The sequence below is a fragment of the Diaporthe citri genome (assembly GCF_014595645.1).
Source record: "Diaporthe citri strain NFHF-8-4 chromosome Unknown scaffold_2, whole genome shotgun sequence".
Lineage (NCBI taxonomy): Eukaryota > Fungi > Ascomycota > Sordariomycetes > Diaporthales > Diaporthaceae > Diaporthe > Diaporthe citri.
In genome coordinates, this window is record NW_025064847.1 from 3034392 (window position 1) to 3059403 (window position 25012).

At 54.1% G+C, this 25012-nt stretch overlaps 5 protein-coding genes across 5 annotated transcripts; 3 read left to right on the plus strand and 2 right to left on the minus strand.

The window, feature by feature from the left end:
* Positions 1–361: 361 nt before the first annotated feature.
* Positions 362–846, minus strand: INS49_006437 (uncharacterized protein; the record flags this gene model as incomplete). Its single annotated transcript, XM_043167209.1, has 2 exons — positions 362–367; positions 610–846. The coding sequence occupies 2 exons, from the start codon at positions 844–846 to the stop codon at positions 362–364; spliced, it is 243 nt and encodes an 80-aa protein (XP_043028353.1).
* A 6537-nt stretch (positions 847–7383) lies between these two features.
* INS49_006438 (uncharacterized protein) lies at positions 7384–8068 on the plus strand (the record flags this gene model as incomplete). The annotated part of the gene is made up of 2 exons (XM_043167210.1): positions 7384–7908; positions 8039–8068. 2 exons carry the CDS (start codon positions 7384–7386, stop codon positions 8066–8068), a joined length of 555 nt encoding a protein of 184 aa, XP_043028354.1.
* Positions 8069–8772: 704 nt separating this feature from the next.
* On the minus strand, positions 8773–10863 carry INS49_006439 (uncharacterized protein; the record flags this gene model as incomplete). Its single annotated transcript, XM_043167211.1, has 3 exons — positions 8773–9669; positions 9723–10535; positions 10591–10863. 3 exons carry the CDS (start codon positions 10861–10863, stop codon positions 8773–8775), a joined length of 1983 nt encoding a protein of 660 aa, XP_043028355.1.
* A 488-nt stretch (positions 10864–11351) lies between these two features.
* Positions 11352–15847, plus strand: INS49_006440 (uncharacterized protein; the record flags this gene model as incomplete). The annotated part of the gene is made up of 4 exons (XM_043167212.1): positions 11352–11611; positions 11665–11765; positions 11832–15293; positions 15351–15847. The coding sequence occupies 4 exons, from the start codon at positions 11352–11354 to the stop codon at positions 15845–15847; spliced, it is 4320 nt and encodes a 1439-aa protein (XP_043028356.1).
* A 2933-nt stretch (positions 15848–18780) lies between these two features.
* INS49_006441 (uncharacterized protein) lies at positions 18781–23759 on the plus strand (the record flags this gene model as incomplete). Its single annotated transcript, XM_043167213.1, has 5 exons — positions 18781–19374; positions 19468–19926; positions 20272–23154; positions 23224–23579; positions 23639–23759. The coding sequence occupies 5 exons, from the start codon at positions 18781–18783 to the stop codon at positions 23757–23759; spliced, it is 4413 nt and encodes a 1470-aa protein (XP_043028357.1).
* Positions 23760–25012: the final 1253 nt, after the last annotated feature.

Sequence of the window (25012 nt, forward strand, 5' to 3'; positions counted from 1 at the left end):
TATTATATAAAGCCTTTTAAATATTTCTTTTTTTTTTATATTATATAAATTAAGAATTTAATTTTAAGATTATATTTAATTGCTTAATAAGGGTTGCGTTTAATGCATTAGGGTTTATAAATTCTTAGCATTTTTTAATTTAATAATAAGATTATAATATAGTAAATTAAATAAAAAAGGAATAGGTATTTAAATAAATTATTTAATTAATAAGGTTTAAAAAAGTATTTATAGTTATTATATAAATATATGCTTAAAAATAAAAGGAAATAAATAATATAAAATGAATATAATTAAGATGCGCTTTGCATAACTTATTTATAGCTTATAGAAAGGAAAGATTGTTTTATGCAAACTGGGCTTATAACTATGGAAGGCTATAAGTATCGTAAGGGGTTTAAAAGTATAATTATAAAAGCGTTTATTTCTTAAGAGTAGTTTGAAAGGAGGAAATAAAAGAAATTTGGCTATTTAAGCATTTCAGAAAGTGGTTGCAAACCAGGGTTAGGGATGTGCGTGCAACACCTGCCTCAGGGTCTGCGAGTTCGGGTACACGTACGGGCCCCAGGTCACCTCGGGCTCGAGGACTCAGGTGTCGTTCTGGATCACGTCGTAGTAAGGCGCCTCGGTCGTGATCGTGTAGGTCGCGTTCTCGGCCCGCTTGGCCTCGGCGTGTCTCTTGGAGATGCGCTGGTCGTAGCGCTTCTTGTTGAAGTTGGCCGCGTTGGCCTCGCACCCCTTGGACATTGTGCCGCGTCTGGCGACCTCGCTGCGAGGCAGGGCCTTGGGTTGCGCCAGGACACCGGTGGCCAGGGGACCGGCTGCGGCAAAGGCATTGAACTTCATAATTACTGCTGGATGTGTCTAGGCCTTGGATTAAACAGAGCAGAACGACAGTCTGGTCTTTTGCAATATACAAATCTAAGGGAATGAACGTGTGGTTTTTGGCCAGGTAAAGAATGTCTGATGTGCCGTGGTGGTTCGAAACCAACCTCGTCACCTCACACTCGCCTTGACACAGTACTTATATACAGACTCCCAAGCTCCTGGACCAGGAACGAAAGCACGCACTCGTGTCCCCACAGTGAACCCATTGCTGATCAATAAACATGTTTTGTCTGGTTCAGGAAAGTAATGTGAAGTACACGGCCACGGATTGTGGCGGTGGAACCTTCGGGTACCCTTGTGTGAGAGGCGTTCTGCCTTCCTATTAAACAGCTAGTCCCCTTGCAGATCTACTATATAAACAGAACATCGCAGCGGCTTATCTAGGATGCCACTCGGGGAGGAGCCTCACGATGGGGCGCGGCCCACAGAAAACTTCTCCCGAACAATATTCGTTGGACATTTCCGTGGTAGAAGTGGGTATCGGCAGCACAGGCAGGAGACGGGTAGAGGGGCCTATACTGTACACAACCCCTTTCGTGTAAGTGGAAACATTGTCCATTTGGAAACCGGTGAGAACCACCCCCACGCTATGTACGGGGCCGTGTCGGAATTGTCTTTACTTCGGTCAAATTCTTTGGGGGTTGATGCGCACCATCTACAGAGCCGACACCTGGGAACATGGAAAAATAAGTACGATAGAAAGGTCCTCGACCGGGATCATTGAAGTGAAGAATGTTGGAAAAATTTGAACGTCTGTGACAATGGCATCCGCGCAGAGTAAAGAACTCCTACACATCATAGTGGTCTTCACTCAACGGGTGCATCGGAAATGCCTGTATCATGATTCATGCGGTGCTAAAATGCAAAGGACCAATCTCCATTGTTCTGTAAATATAGCGAGTTGGGCAACGGTCAACACTTGGAATCGGGTTTCTGATACAGGAAACCGGAAAGGTGAGGTATGTCCCCGATGTGGCTGTACTTGTATTCGTCTCTGTAAGTGGGAGCTCGTGGGGCTCGATGAGAATGTCATGCATCCGTAATAAGGATAGGACCGACAGACGCGTAATTTCTTAGCCGTAGTATCCTGGTTGAGTCATGTGTGGCCCTGAAGCCTTGAATTTTTTGCGGTTCCGGCCGTGTCATGGACATCACAGATCCCGCCTTGTCTACTTGCAGTGAGACAGACACACTTAGAAAAGTTTTCAGTTCGGCTCTAACGTCATCCAAAGTTCGTTTTGAGTAGTTCTTGAAAGGGGTGCAGATGAAGTGAGGCTTGAAGGAGAGTCGAGCGTTTTCGTCGTTACAACAAGAGGGAATTGTAATTTTTACAACCCCGTGAAATATTTCCTGAAATGCACTTGCTGTTACGTTGACCCCTTCTAACTGTGCCTAGTCAATATAATTCATAATCTGTTTAGTGCATAAACAATAGAGTCTCGCAGTCCAGTGCTCCCACCACTGAGGTGTAATTGTGGAAGTACTTAAGGGAGTGTAATTGTGCCGCATTGGCGGCGTCGCTTTTGCCTTCAACAGTAATTGCATAGCACAATGTGAATCCAAACATCTTGTGCGAATTGACTCCGATTAGCCAAATTATTATGAAAGACGACAGTCGGAGATGCTTGAAAATTGTTAGAATCGAATCGTGAAATGCTTTTCTCTTCTCCTTTCCGTCATAGCTCTCTCTAAGCTTGGCCGGTGGAAATATCCTAACATCTAGAAAGGGACGAGATGGTGATAATAAGGGCGCTAATTTGTCCTACATTGTCCTTCCAAAAAATGAGCGAGCGCACGAATTTCTCAGACTTGAGCTCAGTGTAAGAGTGATCGTCTGGGTTCGGCATACACGCCGCTGGAACTGCTGGAAGGTTTTGATAAATGTGTAGGAAGCCTAGCAGACTGCTCCAACCTTAAGCCTGTTCACTTCTCTGTTCACTTCTTGACCAACAAAAACGTAGAGCCCACTTACTTCAACTCCCTGAACTCGCCTTTCCCATAAAGTGGACTGCGACCCGAGCGCTGAACAGCTACGAGACTATGCGTTGGCGGCTACAGCCTAGCAAGGAATGGTTATTCCGGCCGGTTAGTACAGCATGCGCTTTCTGGAGCTTTAAAGGCTCTACCGCTTGCTCTGCACTGTACTTTGCCATTGTTATATAGTTTGATAGCGGTATGACACATGCTACGATAGCAGGTGGCATTAAAGCAAGAACTGTTTCCAGATGTACAGAAACTGCGAGCCATGAACCCCCCACCCCCAACTAGTCAGTCCATCCCATCGGAGAATGTGCTGCGATCTAAGTTGACCGAGATAACATCTATCAAACTGTACTGGTCGTTTTATTCAGGCTACTTCAGGCTACCCACACATATGTCTGCGCTGGTTGAAAGCCCAACAACCAGCCGCGTCAAGCCTGGGTTACCCAAAATTTAATTTGAAGGTCTACAATACGTCCTGAAGAGCCACTTTTAACCTGGAGGTTGGCGTCTAATCCGGCCGGCATCTCAGCGGCCAGGCCCCATGCTGGCCCTGACAACGACGGGTGAACATTCTTAAGAATGAGTAACTATCTGCCCGAAGTGTCATTGATCCAAGGAACGCAGATGCACATGTGTTTGTATACCCAATGTTAAACGTGCGACTTCCGGCAGATAGACCTCACGGAGCTGCGCTTTGAAAATTAAAACAAGCACAGTGAGGTGGGCTCTTTTAGAGAACTGACCGGGCCAGATCTAGAGTGAATTGTGTCCTGGTGAAGCGTGTGACGAGGTCACCAGAATGAGTATGCGTTCCTCATTACACCAGCCAGCGCTGCCAGCGGAAGTGTACACACAATGGCCAGGCGGGCCGGACTGTCAAACTTGTCAACCGGAGCAGGGAGGAGCGGGCAGACTATGCCTAAGAAGCCTGATAGGTAATCAAACAGGCAGCTTAGAGCACGGGAGCAATGGGAGCAATGGGAACCTGGGAGACCAATACAGTAGTTTGATGACGGAGCATGTCGAGAGTGTGCGGCAGGCAGTGGGGCAACGCTTGGAAACCCTGCGGGCTGTCGTGTGCTGATCCGTGGGCTGTCAGAGAGTTGTTGGAGAGCCCTTGGGGAGTGGCGCCGAAACACAGCTATCGCAGAGAGCATGAACCATGGCGGCGGAAAGCTCGCATTGATTAGCCTGTTTCCCTTCCGAGGTTGCGAGGTGGTGGCCTCTGCTCCGTACGTCAGTAGCGCACACACCCGGTTGAGAAACGCCCCGTATGCGGGCTGAACCCGGCCGTCGTCATGCAGAGCCTGGGCTGGGCTGGCTGGAGCTATCCACTTGTCGGGTCAAGGACACGACATCTGAGATGCAGAGTCGCAGCGCAGGGCAGAACCTGTCAGGTACGGCACCGTGTGTGGGGCAGCAGGGCGCATGCACAGACAGGATGCCGGGGCGTTCTTTGCCATGTTTGTCGTCCCTCCTCGTGCCACTGTGCTGTGAGCTTGATACAGTCGTGACCCATCCGGTCGGGTCATGACGATCAATCGCCTCAGTCGGCAAGCAGGTGAGCAAGTGATGAGTATCTGCCCATATGCACTAGATGATCCAATGGTGGTGTGAGAGGGACAGAGAGACACAGGAGTGTCGATGAGGGTGGTCATGTGACCGAAAATGGACGGTTGCCAATCAAATCGGTCGATCGAGCTCGATCAGGCGGGAGGGGGCGTGGGCTGAGGATCGTTGACAGCGGCAGAGATCAGGATTCGGCAGGGATGACCCCAATGGCGCTGTCGCCGCAACGGCCGCCTCGCAGAGTCCACAGGCGCGAGAGCTCGAAATATACGGGCAGTAGGGAGCGTGCTAGAGCAGCACTAGTGGGCGATATGCGAGTGCGAGGGACGGGGCGGGACTGCCAGCGGGTGTACCTCGAGGTATCCCGTCCTGCGAGAAGTGGCAGCTCGAGGCAGTCGGCCGAAGCCTTCTGGACCCTGATCTCGATGCCAATGCGACCTCCGGGTCCGCGTTACCATAATCGGATTGGCGCCCCGAACGCTGAGCTGAGGCTCTGGCAGTCTGGCAGTTTCGCGGACTGGTAACAAAAGATGGTCTGGACACGGGTGTTCCGAGATAGTGCTGCCCACGAGAGATGGACCTGGCAGACTGGTACAAGGGAAGGACTTGGACTGGAACAGTGTCGATGGTTCGTGCAGCAGGTCTCGAGCCTCAACGCTTCAACCCTCGAATGAGGTCCGCGGGTTAACAGGCCAGCAACGGCCGGATCCAATCGCTCGGGACAGATGCCAACGCCAATCTGATGAATCATGGACGACTGGATAGACTTCGCAGCCCACCCGGCCAGCTGGCTCCACGACAATGTGGAACAAAGATTCAGCTGCGTACTGTCTGCCCTGGCTGGGCCCTCGCATGACTCCGTCTAAACAAACAAGTACAAAGTGGCGATTCGTCCATGGCAGTAATAACAAACGGGAATTGCGCTGGTCTGGCGCGACGACACGAGACGGGCAGGACTTACAGGGTCGATCTAGCAGCGTAGGTACCTACCTAGGTCGGTAGGCAGGTACCCTCTTGCACCTTCCAGGCCTTCCAGGGCCCGGCAAACTGTCCCTGTCCGGACCCCCGGAAAAGTGCTGGCAGGCAGTCCGGCAGGGGGCGCCCTTTGTCTTCTGTGTCCTGGACGGGCAAAGTGGGCAAGTATCTGCATGTACCTCCGCCCCCTGTGGGTATCCAAGCTGTCAGTTGGCGTGTGTGACGTCGGCTGCCCCCCTTCGCACCACCCAATCCTGCCCACCTGCGGCGTCCTGCCCCGTCTCCAGCCTGCGGACCTCCTCGTACACCAACATAAACTGCTGCATCGATGATGATTGCATCTGCCCTAGCACCCGTCTCCGTCTTCCGACCCCGTTCCCTGGATCCCACATGCGGACCCTGATATTCTGTCTCCCGCCCGTAGAATGATCCTGCCACACGCCACCACCAGTCATTGACACGCACAGCCGGAACAAACAACGCGATGGCTTCTCTCCTTATGACCATCTAGCCCGCCTGCCTCTGCCTCTGCCTCGTTGTTGCCCCTCCCTGCCACCCGCGCACACCTTGCTCGACTCCCGTCATACCTGTACAACAAGCCTGCTTCGTCACTTCCAAGCTCAACACGATCCTGGTCGCCGCCAAAAGGATCAACAGAGAAACATAGACGGAGAGGGGGAGAGAGTCTTCCGACATGATTCTCACTCTCACTCTCGCTCATTAGACTCCTGCTTTTGAAATGACGACGCCAATTTGACATCACAGCACACAAGAGGCCAACTGCTCCATTATGGGAACTGAAGAGGCCCTTCGACCAACCACTCCGAATTTACTCGTTTCTAGAGATACACAACATCCCAGCGACACGTCTCGCCCCAAACCAGACTCTTTTCGCCCCGCCTGCCTGCGAAATTCCGCTGCCTGTACTCGCCCGCAAGGCGTGGATCCAAACACACCTGGTAAAGGACGCCTGGCCCTCTCAGCCTGTTGTCTTTGCTGACCCCCCTCAAGGCCGGCCAGGCTGCACAACTGTTCAACAACCCCGTCCTTATGACTACACCGGGGCAGTCCGAGGCTCTCACGGCACTGCAACAAGCGTCTCTTGATGCCCCGTTACCGACTCAAGACGAAGACGACGACGAACAATCCTCGCTGGCGTCTGAGGCCGAGCTGAAAGGTCTCTGGGCCACCGCACGGGTATTCCAGTGCCCCAAGTGCAAGCGCCTGTTAGACGATCCTATCGAACTACCTTGCGGGAACTGCATATGCAGGGCCTGTTTACCCCCACTCGAGACCAGACTCGGTATCGATGACACATTATGGCCCGGTACGGCACAACGGCGGCACGAGTTCAGTTGTCCGTGCTGTCCAGATGGCCATACCATGGAGGGGTGCTGGTCTGATAGACTCACGGCCGATGTTCTCTACACCACCAAGCTGGTCCTTTCAGGATCAACCAGGTCGACACAACTGGTAGAAGCCTTCGAAATGCTCAGCCTTGGGCGCATCACAGACACCGAGGAGACCCAAACACCTATAGCTGAAGACGATGACGTCGTTCTGGATATTCGCAAGTTGGATCAGCTCCTGCGCAGCCAGATGGACTGTGGGATCTGTTACCAGCTCCTGTACGAACCTTGGACCACGCCCTGTGGACACACATTCTGCCGGCATTGCATCCAAAGGGCGCTCGAACAGCCGCAAATCGGCCCGCACTGTCCGGCGTGTCGCGGTGACATCGCTTTGCCATATCTAGACAGTCGTCTGTTCCCCCCAAATGGGTTTCTCCTGCGCTTGACGACGCATTTTTGGTCCGATGAGCTTGAACAGAGAAAGCCCATCGTCCGCGGGGAGTCACCATATCCCGTCATTGACAACACAGGCCTGGACGTCCCACTGTTCGTGTGCGCTGTATCCTTTCCAGGCATGCCGACTTTCTTGCATGTCTTCGAGCAAAGATACCGAGCAATGATCGTTAGGACCTGGGCAAGCGGACGTGGAGGCAAACAGTTCGGCATGCTGTTCGACCGGAACGCAACGATCGGCACCCACCTACGAATCGAAGCTGCCACCTTCCTCTCCGACGGACGAAGCTTGCTAGAGACAAAGGGTGTATCCCGTTTTCGAGTCAAGCGTCAAGGCATACACAGCGACGGATATGCAATTGCTGAGGTGGAGGACTTTTCTGACGTCAGTCTCTACGAGGAAGAGATGCGCGAGGCTGCGGACTTTAGGATGAAACCACTAGCAAGAGACCCTGAGCCCGAGGCGCCTTCGAACGACGATATCAACTGGATGAAGACGAAGGCTCTCATGAGATTCGCTGGCCGTTCCATAACACAAATGGCCGCCACAAATCCCAGGTGGCTCAACTCCCGCATCCTGGCGGTGTTCGGCGAATGCCCCAGTGACCCGGCCGTGTTCCCATGGTGGTTCGCGTGCATCTTCCCGATCGCCGAGGAGCAGAAGCTTGCACTTCTGGACACGACTACAGTGCGTGAACGGATGAAGATTTGTTGTCGGTGGATCATCAATTGGAGTGAACCGTGAGTTTTGGCTTCGTGAGCAGTGTTCCTCAGAATGCAATTCCCGGGTACACTGTGCTAACATTGAGACCAGACAGCCTCTAGAGCGCTTTTGTTGTGTCATGTGAGGGCATTACCCCTCGAGGCGGTTGAATGGGTATCTGTTTTTCCACTTCGTAAACATTTTCTTGTACTTCTCTTTGTGATACCAAGTCGTGTGTATATCCATCTATTCAATCTCAAATAGATTCAAGCAGTCATCTGGACTGCCACAAGTTTTATAAATCAACACAACATGGCCTACTGGGCCCCATTAGAGCTGAAAGATGGTATGCTCATATATCGAAACGGTACATGTAAAAAATGAAATTGAATACTTGGTTGCTAGAGCCGTAGACGCTTGCAATACAAGATGGCTCGTGCACACGGTAGAATTTGAGGTGGTGGGTAACCTGACAGAAAGAGGGCCTGACAAGTTGTACACAAAGAGAAGAGAAGGGGAGGATCACAATCGTCTCCCGTTGCCTGTGAGATGCTCGTCATTAAGACAATCATGGCGAGCATAATTCGCAGCACAGCACAACAGGTCCTCAGCCCGCAGTCCTCCAAGTGAGGATAGACACATTGGGTGACATACTGCAAATGACCCAAACATTTCGGCATGTCTCTGCAGACACTACAAAATCGAGTGTAGTATGAGGACAGGCTGCGCTGTTGACGTGGACGCAACTTTTATCAGGATGAGTAGGCGGAAGACTTTGCACATTGTGTTGGCTTATCTGTGTTGGACCCTCATAGTTCTCATTTACCAGGTATCATGTAAGAGAATCAACTAAGTGTGAAGATTTGATCCAGCTTGCCCCGCCACCGCTTCCACAGACACAACCGCGGCTTCGCTGTTGCCATTTCCCTGGACAAGTTCGGATTCCTGCTCTTTCACTTCATCCATAGCCTGGTCAACGTCCCCAGGGTCTCCAGCGTCCCCATTTTCATGCGCCTGCTCTCCCTCCTCATCCTCCCTCGATTCCCCCTCGGGCTTTTTCTCCTCAAAGAGAACATTGATGTCCTCGTAGGAATCGATCTGGTCGAACACCGCCAATTTCGATCTGCTCGCAATCCGCAGGGCCCTCCAGGTCTTGCTCGCTTTGCCTTCGATGGCGGCAGCCTTTGAGTCATTGGAAAGCGGCATCTCGATCTCGAGGTCGTCCTCCTGGATCTTCCGCTTGAAGCTCCCGAGCTCCGGAAGCTGGTACCTCTCTGGGTCCTTCAGCTTCTCCACCGCGTTTGCGTCCTGCTCATCGTTCAAAAACTCGAGCGACAGCGAACCCATGGCCTCCCTTCGTATCCTCTTGTTTGTCGTCTGCTGCTTCGCAGTCCTCATGGTCTCAACCCATTCCTGAGGCGTGACGGCCGGGAGCTCGATTGGTGGGCAATTTTCAATCTTCCACCTGACCCAGTTCTTATCTCGGATGAGCACCGTTTCGACAAGCCTCAGGAAGAAGGGGCCATCAGGCGTCGTGCTCAGCAGATACTTCGAGATGTCCGACTTCATTGCTGTAGCCCATTTGATATCCTCTTCGCTGAGAGTTTGATCCAAGTAAGCCACAGACTTATTGACTTGCGGTATCGATGACAACTCCTCCTTAGCTTTCGGAGATAGCGACAGCAAGAAGTCCATGATGATGAGTGCTTGAAAGAGGACATATCTCCTCAATGACAAGTCGCCAATCTGCGTTGCACGTCAGCAAGAGAGTGGTGGTGGTGGCTCTCCAGAGTTCTTACCTCTAGCTCGAACAGATCACGGCTTGTCAAGTACTTCGGATTAAAAGTGTCGACAATCGCGTCGACCTCAGAGCTCCTTTTCCTCTTCAGCCCCCGCTTGCTATCCTCTGCCTGCCTCGAAGATTTCGGCTCTTGCTGTACCGGTCTCGCTTTGAATGCCGCCATGGAAGCCTGTAGCGAGGTCTTGAACTGGCTAAAGTGCGCGGGCGAAAAGAGCTTCTTGGGTTGATTGAAACTCTCTTGCAGGGACCAAAACACCGGGTACAGTGCATCGGCATCTAGCGGCTTGTCAAGTGCTCCTTCTTTCTTGTCGCTGAAAGACACGGCCTTGCCAGGTCCCGGTCGCTCCCCGTCTTTAGCGGGGGTTGCCTCTGAGTCGACCTCCATCTTGTCCTCAGCGGCATCGGGCTTTGAAGCATCTTGATCGTAGATTGTGACATTTTGAGTATGGTACTCGCCCCTGAGGTTGACCGAGCTCTTGTCGCCAAGGGGGAAGCTTTGGAAGAGGAAAATGAAGACGCGGCCCGAGAAAGACGTGTCTTCAGCTCGTGAAAGTCGGCGCAGCAGCTCATTACAGCTTCTCAAGATGATGAGTTTCTTTTCGTTGAAATTTTTCGATATGATACGTTGCCTTCGCGACTCGAGGTAGTCGAAAATCTTGCGACATCCTGGAATGGTCTGGCTGTCGAGGAGATCTTCGAGTAGCCATACGAGCAGAGCTGGGTCGCATTGGCCACGATCGGAAAGGCACTGGAGTATATCGAACAGGTTCCATATTTTGACGAAGTCATCTGAGTCGATGGGTACCTGGGCCTGAAGAAGGTCAGTTGACCCGAGTCTTGCGCAGCAAAGTGAACGGGCCACACACGATAAGGTTGCTGAGAATGCCGCGGGCCGCGGTTTCAATGACGGCAAATCTATGGTGTCGTTCCTGGCGTGACGCTGCGACGTCTTGTGAATCACTGGTATGGGACGTTGTGGGCAGCCGTGCAAGAACACCTTCGAGGTCGGCTTCTTCCAGGGGAGGATCGATCGCAGACGTCGGTTTGATTGTGCTCGCGGCAGCCAGAGATTCCTCGAAGAAAGTGACGACCGTAGTGACTGGTGTCACGCCGTAGTCGTCCACTTCGAGCGAAGGCATCTTGTGCTGATTGTTGAGTAGTAGAGGAGGGGGAAAGGCGCGGAGGTGACTGCGCCGCGGCAGCGCGGCTGGTCTTGGAGATTCGCTGCTTCGATATTCGACAGATTGTTGTACTGAGCAGAGAAGCTGAGAGTCTGTCTGGTCTGAAAACGTCGTAATGCGGCACGAACGTCAATTAACGAGAGTCTGGGGTTGTCTTTGTCGAGGTAGTGATGAGGTTAAAGATCGTCAACTGCAGGTCGCAACAATGGAATTCGTTCTGATGTGCCAGTGTGCTCAGCCCAGCTCAAGTCAATTGCTTGGCGGGCAGGGGTCGCCGGTTCTGGCCCGAGCTTCTTAGCGCGCGCGGGATGGGTCCACTAGTGACGCAAGGCTGAAGCTTTCCGCGCTGCCCCAGCCTATGTACAAAATTTCCTAACGTTGCCTGGCGCGTCCAGCTCAACAGCAACGCGACGCAGCGACGAACTCGTCGCCCAATATCCGCCATCATGCCCCCAGCAAAGAGACAGAAGAAGAGCACCGCAAAGAGCTCACAAAAGGCTGCCCCACAGGTGGTGGAGGCGGTTGCAGATGAAGGATCCGAGTTTGCACGAGTCGCGAAGCAACACTGGCTGAAGCAATCCAAGAGGGCAACGAAAGTGAAGGTCAAGAATGATGTGTTGAAGCGGGATATATGGGACCCTCTGGAGAAGGAAAAGTTCCCATCGGCGGCACTCGTGGAGCTGGAAAGCCTGCAGGTCCTGGAAAGGTAAGGCTTCCCCAATGGCCAAGTCTCGTCGAGATACTGACGCGACGCTGCAGCTATCTTTGGCCCGGATATAGCGACGCATCCTCGAACCATCATGTCCTTCTCATCGTGCTAATCACCAATGCGAAACGGCGGGAGCGGCTACAGACATGGGGTAAGTCTGTAGTGCTGTCCAAGGACGTTAATGATCGCGTCGAAGTCGTGCTGACACCTTCTGTAGGCATCTTCGAGGAACGCGCTGACGATTTCTCCGCCTTATTTCGGCGGATACTCTCCATGAGCCTCGACCGCTCACTTCCGGTCGCTGTCCGAACCCACATCCTCTCTTTTGTGATTCACGCATTCCAGAGTTTGGACTACGCCATCGTGCGCAAGGAGTGTGCTCCATTAGTATCGATATCCATGTGGCACAACCTGTCGACAGAGACGAAACGGGATGATAAGCTTAACGAGTACAGCCAACTGCGCAAGGCTTGGAGGGCGTCGGCGAAGAGATATGATTCTGCGGACGAGCCAACCAAGGCTCGGTTGCGTTTCGACAGGTCCTGGCTATACACCCTTGCTCTGGACTTCTTGAGCATGCTGTACTCCGAGAACGCTTCCAAGGATGACGTTTTGTACTGCGAACGATTCGCCGAATTCCTCTCCGATCTTCAGAGCCAATTACCGACACGGCGGTACGTCAACTTCTTGTTGCAAGACCTACACATCCTCCCAGCAGCTGCCTTGTCGCCCACCTTCAACGACGAGGACAACGGACTCCTACGCGATCTTATTGCCCTGCTGTCTCACTACACGCATTTTACGATCGACGACCAGACAGGAGCTCAGCAAGGCAAGACACAGGCGTACGAACGACATTGTGCACGCCTTGCAAAGTTACAGAGGACTGCCTTGAAACATTTCAAGGAAAAATTGACGGTTCTGGCCCTTTCAAACTATGCCTCCATCGACGATAGGAGAGAGCTCCAGAATCTCCTTGCACCTCTTATCGATGAGGAGATATTGCAACTATCAGCCCTGCTCGATTTGCGAACGACTTACCCCGAATCAACAGGATTAACTGTCGATCGCAAATTTTTGCTCGAGGTGTTATCTTCTACTTTTGAAAGACGCAAAACGTTCCAAGAAACGGCCCGGGATATGAGTATCTTGCCGACTGAAGAAACCCTGTTCGAACAGAGCCTCGTCAGGACTGACTCCTACGATGGATCGCATCCATTGGCAATACCGAAGCTAAACTTGCAGTATCTGTCTGTAGGGGATTTTCTTTGGAGGTCGTTCATCCTTTACAGGTGTGAGTCATTTTATGGCATTCGGCGAGACATTGAGGATGTCCTGCGCAGGTTGAGGCCGGAGACTGGAAGGTACGGCGACGTGGCATTTCCGGGATTCTCCAAGATGGCTCTTTCGATTTCGAAGCCGTCAATTTTAGAAGTTATGCCTGCACCGGTGGGTGACGACAAGCCTGCTATGGTGCGGGCTGAAATTGTCGTCGATGTCCGCCGCCTCGCTGATAACGTCCGTCGGGAATGGGAAGCATTGCGACCAGACGATGTCGTATTCCTCCTGGCGGTCGAAGCTCCAAAATCGAAAAAGTCGCTTGAAGCGACGGAGACCGAAAAGCTGGGTCTTCGATCTGTACGATGTGGCGAAATTATTCAGATCCTAGATGACAAGGGCCGCGCGATCAGAGACACTTCCGCCTACTTCGATGGCCATTCTCGGAGCCCGGTCAGGAAAATCCAACTCAAGCTGGATGCGAAAATGTACAAAGCCGATCAACAAAGGGCGTCCGCTGGCAAACCTGACGTTTATGAGAACATCAACCTCGTCATGCGCAGGAGCGGCAGAGAGAACAATTTCAAGCCTGTTCTGGAGTCAATCAAGAACCTGACGCTGTCAGAGGTCCCACTAGCGTCATGGCTACATGAAGTGTTCCTGGGCTATGGCGACCCAGCGGGCGCTTCGTACAAGCAGTTGCCGAATCGCCTCAAAACTATTGACTACCGGGACACATTCCTCGACTGGCAACACCTGATAGAAAGCATGCCAGGCAAGATCATCGAACCCAGCGATGATGTTACTGGCAGCTTTGGGCCGCCGTATGTACTGGAGACCGCGGAGCGACCTGCAAAGCAGCCGCCATCCAAGCCCTCGAAGAAGAGGCGTAGAGATGCGGAACCAGCCCTGCTAGCTGACGTTGAAACTGTCAAGGTCTCGACTTACAAACCCCCAAACAACGGGCCGTACCCAGTGGATGCTCCAAAGCTGAATGCCGTACGCTTCACTCCTGCTCAGATCGAGGGCATCATGTCCGGTACGCAACCTGGGCTCACCGTCGTGGTCGGGCCACCAGGTACTGGCAAGACCGACGTCGCAACTCAGATCATCAACAATATCTATCACAATTTCCCAGAGCAAAGAACACTGCTCATAGCGCACAGCAACCAGGCCTTGAATCAGTTGTTCGCGAAAATAGTGGCTCTTGACATTGATGAACGTCACTTGCTCCGTCTGGGACACGGCGAGGAAGACCTCGGCACAGAGGGCAACTTCAGCAAGCACGGGCGAGTGGATTCTTTTCTCGAAAACCGCGATAGGTACCTTCAGGAAGTCACTCGTCTAGCTGCCAGCATCGGAGCCCCAGGAGCCCACGGCAATTCGTCGGAGACTGCGGGTTACTTCAATTCTGTCTATATCCAGCCCGCGTGGTCCAAGTTCTCTGAAATAGCCTCGTCTGAGACTATTTCAGTGGAAGAGATCGCGGCGACATTCCCATTCCACTATTACTTCTCCAATGCCCCTCAACCCCTATTCCCGCCCGAGGCAGACCGTGACCTGGCCTTGGACATCGCCAACGGGTGCTACCGACACATTTCCAAGATATTCTCTGAGCTTGCAGATGCCTTGCCTTTCGAGATCCTGCGACGTGACCGGGAAAAGGCAAACTATCTGCTCACGAATGAGGCGCGCATAGTTGCAATGACCTCCACGCACGCTGCGATGAGACGCGGCGAGATTGCACAACTCGGATTCCACGACAATGTCGTGATGGAGGAAGCGGCCCAGATCACGGAGATTGAGAACTTTATCCCGTTGGCTATGCAAAAGCCTAAGGATGGACAGATGCCATTACAGCGTGTTGTGCTCTGTGGCGACCATTTCCAGAATTCTCCTGTCGTACAGAATCTCGCATTCCGTGACTTCGCAAATCTGGAGCAGTCCTTGTTCTCTCGCCTCATTCGTTTGGGCGTACCAGCTATCACGCTTGATCAACAGGGCCGGGCTCGCCCATCCATCGCCAAGATTTACCAATGGCGGTATAATAATCTGGGTAACTTGCCGCATGTCGAGAGTGCAGAGGAATATCTCGTGGCCAATGCTGGTTTCAAATATGACTACCAATTCATCAATGTACCGGACTACAAGGGCAAGGGCGAAGTCGAGCCCACGCCCCACTTCATCCAGAACTTGGGAGAAGCCGAGTACGCCGTGGCCATCTACCAGTACATGCGCCTGCTCGGGTATCCCGCCTCCAGAATCAGCATCCTCACCACCTACGCTGGTCAGCGGGCACTGATCAGAGATGTTCTTGGCCATCGATGTGCCAGGAATCCCATTTTCGGCCTGCCCAAGATTGTGACTACAGTCGACAAGTACCAGGGCGAGCAGAATGATTGTGAGTTCCTACGGTCATCCCGAAAACTCAAATGCTAGCTGCTAATGTATTGTGCAGACGTCATTCTATCACTCACAAGGACCTCTCGCGTGGGCTATCTTCGTGACATTCGCCGCCTTACGGTGGCTCTCTCGCGAGCGAAGCTAGGTCTTTATATATTGGGCCGACGCGATATCTTCGAGGGCTGCTTTGAGCTTCGCGAGGCTTTTGAGCAGCTCCTCCAGCGGCCAGACAAGTTGACCTTGGTCACAGGAGAGCTTTGGCCGTCACAGCGCAAGGTGGCTGAGGATGCAAACGAGACGGTGGCCGGCGAGGCAACCATGGAGGGCGTGGAGCACCTGGGCCAGTATGTGTTTGAAATGACAACTACTAAGATCCAGCAGCTGCAAGCAGAGAGGGGATTGCCTTCGGAGACGGAGATACAGCAGGTCGTTGATGCGCAGAAGAAGGAGATCGAGCCGATCCCTGAAGTCGACGAAGATGCGGAAGATGCGGAAGACGTGTCCGGTGCTGCAGACAGCTCCGACCAAGAGGTTGAGGTTGAGGAGAACTGAGCAATGATTGACTCATTATGATACACAGCAACTTGCGAACCCTGACTTCTGGGCCATACTAATGAAAGGGGTTGGTTTGCCAAGAGGAGGGGAGAAATAGATACACACACAGTCACGGCGATGCAGGCGACAGAATGCCTTGTTCGGCACGATTTTCCCAGGCCAGCGTCGGTATTCAGGGGCTCGCAGATAGTACAATCCACCCAGCTGTCGTAAGCATGACCACTTGTGGTGCCGTGGACAATTGATATCCGTTCTCTGGGCGCCGTTCTTTTCCTGCTCGGCCTGCCTGCCTTGCCTGCCTGCTGGGTTCCGAGTAAATGCGCGAAAAGGGGAATTGCAGCGGAGGCGATTGAGTCACTGAAATTCCCCGTGCAGGGACATTGTGTGCATCGGTCGTACGACAAGGAATGCGCGAGTTGGGTCTATTTTTGGGCCGTCAAGCTGACAATTGACAGCTTGGTCGCAGCTTAACCCCGAGCGTTGAGCCGGAAGGAAAGGATGTGTCACCCTGCCCTGCAGTGTCCCCCAAGAGTCTGAGTAGCCCCTTCAATGATTTGCCAAACCTACTGTGAGCGTCACCCACTATCTATCTGCCTGTGGCGTTGCTTGCAACCTCGAGGGACTGTTGTCGTCATATTGCATATTCTGGAAGCTTTTCTGGTCGACCGTATAGATTTGGCTGGTCCATGAGTGCTGCCACTGTAAGACTGTCTTTTTTAGCCGCTTGTTCAGTAGTAGGTCGACTGGCTTCTAGACTGCCAGTATAGTCTACATTCGTTGCGTGTTCTCACGAGAATCAGTAGGCTCGTGCTGTGAGCAAAACTGAGTGCGAGTTGTACCATGCCAACCTGCACCGCGACCGTTTCCCCTTGGATGGATGATACACGTCGTAAAGCTGCTGCAGCTCGTGATTGCAATGATAAGGCCTCGGTGACGCCCTGCGGTGGGGCCCAGGATTCTGCCGGGTATGTGTTGGCCAGGCCGCCCTGATCAAATGCCCCGCGCCCACGATGGGGCCAACACGTATGATACGTACTGGCGCGCAGAAAGAGGGGTAGGTATTTTGGCAGCAGTGCGTTTGGCTCAACACCATCACTGCTGTTCATACCGAGCCCTTCGCCACCTTCTCCCCGTGGCCATCGACGAAGGACGGCCGAGCGAGCCTAAAGGGTCCGACCGTCAGGAACGTGGCTATTACTGTTCCCCCTCGAGTACTCTCAAATCCCGGCAGCAGGCAGCCAGTGCTGGACTACAAAGTACCAGCTGCTCAACCCTGCCGTCACCCCACAATGGCAAGCAGGCTCAATGTGACAACGCAAAGTGGCACGAGTTAAGCCGTGTTTTGAGGAAGAGATAGATGCAGTGACGGCTTGCGGTTCCTAGGTGCTGCATACCACTTCATCAATACAGGTGTAGACAAACCACGCCAACAGTCACCCCGGCCAGGCATGGAGTACCTGGGCAGCACTTTCGCGTGTTTTGTAGACGCGAAACCCTGACGATATTCCTCTACTATGACCAGCGCCACAGAGCCGCGTCGACATTGCCTCAGCCCAGCCCAACAGGCGCTCAAGCTATCGAGATGGCTCGTGAAGCGGTCTTCAGAACAGTTGACTTGGGATATGACTGTTTGCGTGGGCAGCAGACTGACTGTATCAACAGGCAGCTGCCAGTCTGTCCTGCAGTCATCCCAGAAAGACATGGATTACTTGGAGTCATTGACTTTTTTTTTGTGTTGGCTTGTGATTGATTGGTTGGCAAAGTCAAGCCTCCCAAGGTGAGACTTTTTGTGCGGGTGGAGGAGTAATGTCTGTGTGGGTTGTCTGCGTGGGTGTGGAAGGCACAGACAAATTTACTCGAAACCTGCAGTCAGTTCAGTGACAGCAAAGGAGAGAAGTGGTAACTGCACAGGTGACTGGCTGGCTGGCTGGCCAGCACAAAAACAATTGGGAGTAATGCGCCTGGGCCCTAGGATGTTAGGTATCTAGGTAGGAAGGGCCTGCTGTAAAACAGGACCTACCACAACTTCAACTGTACCTCAGGTTTAGTGGAGTCTCGGACGTCATCCAGCCAATCAGCAGCCTTGCCTCACCACTCCAGTGCCAGCGCCGCGAAGCCCCAAGCTCGCGCTTTCCCTGCCCAAAAAAAAGAGATAACCACCCAAAACCTTTTATCGCCCTTTCGCCGGCTGGCTGGCTGGCTTGCCGTGTGTGCCCGTTCGCCCATTGCACCTCAACCAGGGCAGAAAAATTTGAGACCAGAGTTTCTCCCTCTCTCTCTCTTTTCCCTCTCCATCATCAACCAGAACAACCCCCCTCCATCGCCACCAACCTCCATCCCTAGGAAAGGTAGTGGTAGATAATCTTGTTTTTCCTTTTGATTTGGTCTTGCAGGTCTCTCTCGTCGAGTCGCTGCATTCCATTTCTCCCTCCCCTCCTCGTCCCAGTCGTCCCTCTTCGATTGCGAGCGAGCGAGCACAGGTCAAAGGCTTACCCAAGCGACCCCATCCGCCGAACGGTTCCCATCCCGTTCGTCCATCTCGGCCAGAGTCGACACGCAGCGGCGAAACAGCCCTGCCCTCGCCTTCACTTCACTCCTTGACAGTGACCCAGCGTCCGCAACAAGTCAGGAATATTTCTCATCCACAACCCCTTGGTCAGGTCGGATTTGATCTGCATTTCAATCGGTCAGATTCACTTCGCGACTGGTTCACGGCAGCGCCTTTCTCTTCTTGACTCTCGCGCCTAGTCAAACGACACCTCGCCAACAGTCGATCGCTCGTCTGTCCGCCCCCGATCATCACATCGAGGCTTGGCTTTCGTCGACAGCTATCGTCTTCATCAACCCAATCCAAACCAACACACCCCTCCCACTCGATCGCGCGAACCATACCACAAGTGTCACCGTCTCCAGACGACCCGGTATCACATATGACTTCCACTGCGAGTCAACCCAACACAACCCCGGCGCCGAACACCACTGCTGCCTCGACGGCTCCTTCGTATGCCTCTGCCGTTGGTACCGCTAGTGCCGTGAAGAAGTCTGCTTCGACGCCCCTCGTCGTGGGAGCTGCCAACCCCTCCGCGGTGGCTGGCTCCTCGGCAGCCGCTCCTCAGAATGCCCCGTCCCCGTCAGCCTCAAACGTGAACGGTCGGCCTTCTGTTACTCCCGCTGTCCCCGCCGTCCCGACTGTCGCCGCCACGCCCAACCTCAACGGAGGCTCTGGCGACCACGCCCGCAATGGTTCTGTCACCATCCCGCCCAACGGCCCTACCAGCTACTTGGCGAACGGAGGTGCCGTGAGCAACAAGCCCCCGGGACTGCAATTCGGCTACGCTGAGGCGTCTCCTGCCATGCCACACAGCACCCCCCAGCCCAACGCATCCGCGCCAGTAAACATACCTGGACGAGGCCCCTCACCACACCCCAGCCCTTCGCCCATCCCGCAGAACATCACAAGTGGTGGACGGCCTGGTAATACCGAGAACACCTTCAAGATTGGCAGTTTCACCAACGAAGGCGATGTAAGTATTCAGCAGGCTCGGCTCGCCGGCGCCGGTGGCCCCTTCCCCGTATCTCCTTCCAGAAAGCTTCAGAATGCGCTGACACATCTACAGCGTATGGGCGGACGCCCAAACTCGATGTCGCAAATGTCCTTCCACGCCAGACGCGATTCGGCCGTGTCCCAGCACAGTGACATGGGCCATCATGGTCCGGCCCCGACTCGAGGGGGATTTGGCGGTGGACGAGGCGGCCGCGGTGGCGGGTACAACAACCACCAGTACCCCAACCACCAAGGGTTCCCGCCCAACACGAACCAGTCCTTCAGAGGCCAAGGTCGCGGCGGAATGCCTCCACAGCAGTTCAACCCTCGTGGTGGTGGATACCACAACTCACCACAGCCTGCACGAGGCAGCCCTGCCCTCACCCCGGTGATGCCTGGCCAAGGCACACCGAACATGAACGCTGCCATGCCTGTCCCTCCCGCCCAGGGCTACAGTCAGCAGTACCCACCGCCCATGAGCGGATACGCACAACAGGGTGGCTTTCAACAGCAAAGCGGCTACCCCCCACATGTAAAGCTCCCCATCTGTCAAGACATCTTCCCCCCATTCTCAAAACCTCACAAGAAGAAGGGCGCTCGCTGGGATTCAGAGAATAGACCATCTCATCACCGGCAGCCGGATTCTTCTTTTTCAAATTCAAGGCAGGAGATCCCCGGAAGAAATCGCCGCATGAGCAAGCGTCGTGATTCGACGTCCGACCGCGGGCCTCTGCGTGGCCGAGCTCCGTCTCTTGACCAGCAACTGCCTTTTCATAGTTCCCCCCTCCTTCTCTTGAGTGAAAACGGCCTGGATCTTTCGCCAGGCCCAAATGGCGGCTTTGAGCGCGTTGAGCGGATGCTGACTGCATCAAAACAGAACTTTTACCCGGGTGCATACGATAGCAGGGCTTACATGGGCGTGCCCCAATACCCCCAGCAGCCTTTCCACCCTCAGAACATGTACCCTCCAGCGTCGCCCGCCCCTGCTGGCATGCCACTCCAATACGGTACTGGACAATTCGCCCCTCCGCAAGGCCAGCCCATGTCGCGTAATAACTCACAGTTGTCAGAGCGGCCCGCCTCTAGCACAGGCCAGAATCAGGGCCCTATGGTCGTCTCCGGGACTCCCCAGGCTCATGGCTCCCAGCCTAAAGCACCTACCGGCTCGTCGACTCCTAGCCAGACCCAGTTCCAGAAGCCAAAGAAGTCCGGAGTTACCATCAAGAACGCCCAAGGTGAGGTGGTCAACTTCAACGTCCTCAAGGCCCCTGCGTCCCCAGCGCCCAGCACCCAACAGTCCAGGACCCCCCCTGTCATTGCGTCGACACCAACGCCTCCGCCCAAGGCCACTACTCCCGCCTCGCATGGCCGCACCGAAAGCCTCTCCACAGCCAAGCCGGACGAGATCAAGGCTGCGTTCCTGGAACAGGTAAAGAAGTCCAAGGAAGGTGATGCTTCCAAGCCAGATGACGAGGCTGCGGCCGAGGCGAAGGCCAAGGAGGATGCGCAGAGAAAGGAGGAAGAGCGCGCAGAGGCCGAGAAGAAGGCCGCCGAAGAAACCAAGGCCGCCGAAGAAGCCGCAAGGAAAGCCAAGGCCGAGGCTGAAGCCAAGCAGGCCGAGGAGGCAGCCAAAGCGAAAGCTGAGGAAGAAGCAAAGGCCAAGGCGGCGGCCGAAGCGACTGCAAAGGCAGAGCAAGAAGCAGCTGCCAAGGCAGAGCAAGAGGCAAAGGCCAAGGCCGAGGAACAGAAGAAGGCCGATGCTGCCAAGGCTGAGGAGACACCAAAGGAGACCGAAGAAGAGTACATGGAGAGAATGATCAGAGAAATGGAAGAGGAAGATAGGCTCCGTGAAGAGGAGCAGGCAAAGATCACGGCCAAGAAGCAACTCGAGAAGGAAGCCGAAAAGAAGAAGGCGGACGAGAAACGCCTCGCGGACGCTGCCGCGAACGATGCGAAGCTCAGAGAGCAAGAGCGAGAGATGGAACGCCTTGAAGAAGAGAAGGAGAAGGCCCGCGAGAAGGAACGTCTGGCGGCCGAGGGCGGTCAGTCCCAGTCGATGTCAGAAGTCCTGACGAAGAAGATTTCGGACTTGAACGCTTCGCAGAAGAGCACTGAGGACACCTCCAAACTCACGATCATAAGCAACAAGGACACATCTCTCATTGGCTCAGCGCCATCGTCGGCCAAGTCTACCGGCAAGCCCAAACCAGCAGCGCTGAACCTTGCACCCCTCAAGACGAACAGCGTCGAGCCAGCCCCGCCAACCGCAGCGATGCAGGCTCTGAAGTCTGCTCGGTTCCTGACGGTCAAAGACGAGGTCAAGTACCCCAATGGCATCGCCAGCCCAAATCCGGCTGTCAATGCCGCCGTGGCAAAGAAGGGTGGCTCGTTCAAGTACGATTCAGCATTCCTGCTGCAGTTCCAGAAGGTCTTCACGGAGCAGCCATCCACCGAGTTCTCGCAGCAAGTTAAGAGCTTGATTGGCGACTCCGATGGCTCGCGGTCCGCATCTGTCAGGACACCTGCCGGTGCCAGTGGTCGCCAGGGATCTAGAGGCCAACCTGGGGCTTTTGGCGCATTCGCGCAGCCTGCCGGAAAGCCGCTCCCGCCCAACACAACATCGGAGCAGCGATTTGCCATGTCTCAAGGACAGATTCCGCGTCCAGCCATCGGAGGCCCCATCTCTTCCTTCCGGGGTGGCTCTTTCGGGGGCAGCCAGATGTCGCGCACATCATCGTCCAACTTGGCTCAGTCCGGTTCTCGCTCGGGCAGCCGCTCGCAGCGTGGTGGCGGCGGTGGAGGTAGCAAGCGTGGAGGCTTCGACGCCGCCCAAGAAGCTAAGCTTAGTAAGACCATGCCTCTTACCGCGGGCATGGATCTGAAGCCTATCCAGACTACGGCTACGGGCTGGAAGCCAAAGAGCGTCGGCAGGGCTGCTGCTCAGAACGCAGAGGCTCCCGGCCACATGGACCCCGAGACTGTCCAGCGCAAGGTCAAGTCTAACCTCAACAAGATGACCCCCGAGAACTTCGAGAAGATCTCGAACCAAATCCTTGAGATTGCGGCACAGTCCAAGGACGAGCAGGATGGTCGCACTCTTAGGCAGGTCATCCAGCTTACCTTTGAAAAGGCAACAGACGAGGCGCACTGGGCTGCAATGTATGCCAAGTTTTGCAAGCGCATGCTGGAGACGATGAGCCCCGAGGTCAAGGATGTCACTATCACGGACAAGAACGGGAACGTCGTCAGCGGCGGTGCTCTCTTCCGAAAGTACCTCCTGAACAGGTGTCAAGAAGACTTCGAGCATGGGTGGGCAGTGGAGATGCCCAAGCCCAAAGAGGGCGAGTCCAAGGAGACTGCCATGCTGTCCGACGAATACTACAAGGCCATGGCTATCAAGCGTCGTGGGCTCGGTCTGGTTCAGTTCATTGGCGAGCTCTTCAAGCTTGGTATGCTCACGGAGCGCATCATGCACGAATGTGTCCGAAAGCTTCTCGACTTCCAGGGCGAACCCGACGAGGCTGAGATCGAGTCACTCAGCAAGCTGCTGCGCACAATTGGTGCCAGTCTCGACAGTACCGAGAAGGGTATGATGATGATGAACGCCTACTTCGAGCGCATCTCCACCTTGGTTGAAACACCAGATTTGCCAAGCCGACTCCAGTTCATGCTCATGGATATCATGGACTTGCGAAGGGACAGGTGGCAGTCCAAGGACGGCCTCAAGGGCCCCAAGACACGAGAGGAGATCCGCGCAGAGGTAAGTGCACGCTGTGCAACGCTCAAACTCCTTGAAGTATCCCCTCGATCTGATGCTAACCACCAACAGGCGGAGGCTGCTGCGGCCCAGAAGGCTGCCGAGAATGCGAGAAGCAGTTACCGTGGCCAGGCTGGCGGCCGTTCCCATCCGGGTGGACGCGGCGATGCAAGGAACTCGCTGCAGTTCCAGCAGCCCACCTCGAACCACGTGGGTATGGATGATCTGCGCCGCCTGAAGGGTTCCGCATCAAGAACTGCTAGTGGCAACGTCACCCTCGGGCCGACGTCCATGTTCAACTCCCGCAGCAGCAGCGGGCGTAACACCAGGTTGGGCCCAGGTGGCGCACTAGCTCGTGGTGCCGAGGACTCGGGAGCCTCGTCGCGGACTGGAACCCCACCCACCCAGGCATCGACGAATGCATTTGCGTAAGTCCACGCACCCCCAGCCCCCATAGGTCAGACAGCAATGCTAACACCAGGCCCAGTGCTCTTGCCAACATGGAGTCGGAGAACCCTGCATCACCACCTTCCGTGTCGGCCTCGCCAGCGCTCAACCATGCTAAGCCGGCCGCTCCGGCTGGAGGCGAGAAGAAGGAGGCGGACTGATTCTTTCATCTTTCCAATGTTCGCAATACGCATTAGAGCATTCTCTGCACACCTAAATTGGGCAGGCGGTTTCTGCATTTACGGCGGGGTCAAAAAATACGTGTCAAAAGTTCGCCAGATTTCCCCTTTTCCATGATACCTCTATCGGCATAGACAGAAGGCTCGTCTGCAGACACGATCTCAGACATGGGCTTTCCCTCGCATTCACCTTCTTATTCTTCATTTCTGGACTTTTTCCATGCAGTGATGGGGTCCAGTTGCTCTCTGCCACCTGAGCCCGCCCGTCTTCCCCGCCAAGGGACGAGGAATACCCACTCTACTCGGGACCGACTGGGATCGAAGGTCAAATCATGACGGACAACGATGGAACGCTTGTGATGAATGGGCAGAGACTGCCAGACACGCCACGATCAAGCGCCGGGATATCTCAGGAACGGACCAGGCTAGGATTAGGTAATTGAGAGCAACGATCCAGTGGTAGTCCAAGGGTATTTTCTCGGAGTTCACAGGGTTTACAGAACGCGTTTTTTTCTTCTCGATTTTGCTGCTGCCGCTGGTGCTGCCGGCTTCAGGCAGTCTCCCCAAAACGACGAAAGGTGCAGGAAGGCGATAGTGGGCTGACGGAGAGGAGAGATCCACCACTGGTCGCCAACAGTGGATAATGTCTCCTGCTCCAGGCTGAAGAGGGTTTGAGGTGCAATATCCCCCTCTCAAGAGGGAGAAGCGCCGTGTATATCATGATGACTATCACATCTAATTCGGGGAGGAGAAGCCGGCAGCCGCAATGAGGGATTGTCTTTCTATTATCGGACAGGTGCTTCTGCTTATTGATGTGTTGTGTTGCCCTTGTGGACTTGAAGATGTTATACGATGCAGCACAGCAGCAATTAATCAATTCTGATGTTCAGATGTCTCGGGCAATGTGAAGAAACTTCTTAAGCCCTTGTAATTATTTCCCACACACGTACTTCCGCACGTAAGACACGTAAATCTCACCGACCTTGCAAGTCAAGTGACCGGGAAGCCTTTCCTAGACAGTGACTGCTGATCGCATACCTAGCGACATAGATTTAAGACGTTGGGATCTTTGAGCATCGGCCCAATTCCACATGCACTTCGGACAGACGAACATTATGAAGACATATGCGAGTACCATAATTGCTAAAGGCCCCTTGAACTCCTCGTCACCCAAATTATGGCGGAAAACGGACACTGCGTCTTGCCCCCAATGCAAATCATCAAAACGCCAAGAA